General features: G+C 35.6%; 1 protein-coding gene across 1 annotated transcript; it reads right to left on the reverse strand.

Moving 5' to 3' along the window:
• Nucleotides 1-224: 224 nt before the first annotated feature.
• On the reverse strand, nucleotides 225-1,214 carry LOC107640280 (uncharacterized). Its single transcript, XM_016343818.3, has one exon. The coding sequence runs from the start codon at nucleotides 1,212-1,214 to the stop codon at nucleotides 225-227; it is 990 nt and encodes a 329-aa protein (XP_016199304.1).
• Nucleotides 1,215-1,706: the final 492 nt, after the last annotated feature.

The raw sequence follows: 1,706 nt of genomic DNA on the forward strand, positions 1-1,706 counted from the left end.
GTATGGCGTATAAGCAGCTTTTCAATTTCTGAACATTGTCTTGATAGCATTTTTTGCTCTTTGCATGCCTTCATACACGATTCCCAAAGAGGATTTTTCATCAGCATCAATAAGCCTCAACAACTTAATAAGAGAACCAACAATTTTCACAGTGGTAACACAGTCTTGCCAAAACTTACTATCCAAGACAATTGAACTAAAAATCTTTCCATTAGCACTTTTGGCTACTTATGAGAAGTGAAATATTTGTCCACCATCAATGACTGCATATCTTCCTTGTGATCATATATACTTTTCAAAGTAATGAAAACTGTGGCAAAACGTGTGACTCCTGGTCGAACAATTTTTGTCCAACTTTTTCTTTTTCTAAGCCAAGACAATAAGATCATATGATTGTAAACAAACACAGTCACTTTTGAAGCACGGGAAGCAATGTCAACTATGTGAGGAATACTTGCAATATCTTTCAAAATAAGATTGATAATATAGGCAGCACAAGGAGACCAAAATATATTTGGGTATTTTTCATGAATAAGTTTTTCAGCAGATACATAATTAGCAGCATTATCAGTGACCACATGCACAATGTTACTAGGCCCAACCCACTCAATAACAAGAGCAAACAAATTAAACAATGCATTGGCAGTTTTTATCACATCAGAAGCATCAACAGTCTTAACAAATGACATACCAGCATAACAATAAACTAGAAAGTTAATTAAAGTTCGTTGCCTTTGATCAGTCCACCCATCTGCCATCAGCGTACAACCGGTGCTTTTCCATGAGCTCCTATACTTTTCAACCAGCAACTGATACTCTCTCTTAAGATCAGCCAGCAAATGAACTCTCATTTCATCATATGACGGTCCCTTGAAACCAGGTCCAATTACAGCAACACCATCCAATGCAGGTTGAAAGTAAAGTGATTGAATTGCATTGAAAGGAATATGTGCATCAACAATCCATTTGGCAAGTCCCAACTTAGCCTTGTGCACAATTTCTTTACTAGCCAAAACACTTTTCAAAGTCGGTTGAGATCTTGGAGTAGTCCTTTCCTTAAAGTAACTTCCAATTTGTGTAGCTACTACAGCTCTTCTCTTTCCTTTGTCTCTCGTTGTTGTAGGAACAACAGCTTGTACAGGGTTAGGCGATTCAGCCTCTTGTGCAGGTGCTTCCCCACCATAAGACTCCTCCTCAAATTTTCTTTTTTCCATCTTATTTTTTTTTGTTTTCCATCAGAATCCTTTTGAATTGAAGTTCAACTTCTTCAGTGACTTTGTTACATACTTTAATTTGTCCAGAAATTTTCGCAAGATGATATTTCATCCTATATATCCCCCTCGATTATAAGTATTCAAACAAAAGATATATGTATATTGTGCCTTATGATTTTTATCATATTTCACAGTGAAATATTCCCAAGCCGGCTCAGATTTTTCTCGAGAGGAACCTGTTTGAGATTCTTGTACAGCATTATGTTGTTGTTGCTGATCATTTGACTGTTCCATCTAAATTCAGAATGCCAGCAATCTAGAATCCAGACCAATATATCAATTCATAGTTCATACTTCATACAATTCATATAGCATTCAACAGAGCAGAACTGAAAAAATAAAAAAATTGAACAGAGCATAATTGACAAGATAAAAAAATTGAAGAATAGAGCAGAGCAGAATTCTCAAATTCAACATACATCAAATTTATTC

The sequence above is a fragment of the Arachis ipaensis genome, chromosome B5, assembly GCF_059453495.1.
Source record: "Arachis ipaensis isolate K30076 ecotype BB chromosome B5, ASM5945349v1, whole genome shotgun sequence".
Taxonomy (NCBI): domain Eukaryota; kingdom Viridiplantae; phylum Streptophyta; class Magnoliopsida; order Fabales; family Fabaceae; genus Arachis; species Arachis ipaensis.

Bases quoted from the DNA above. Each gene is read 5' to 3' on its own strand.
- LOC107640280 (XM_016343818.3), bottom strand. From the start codon at position 1,214: ATGGAAAAAAGAAAATTTGAGGAGGAGTCTTATGGTGGGGAAGCACCT.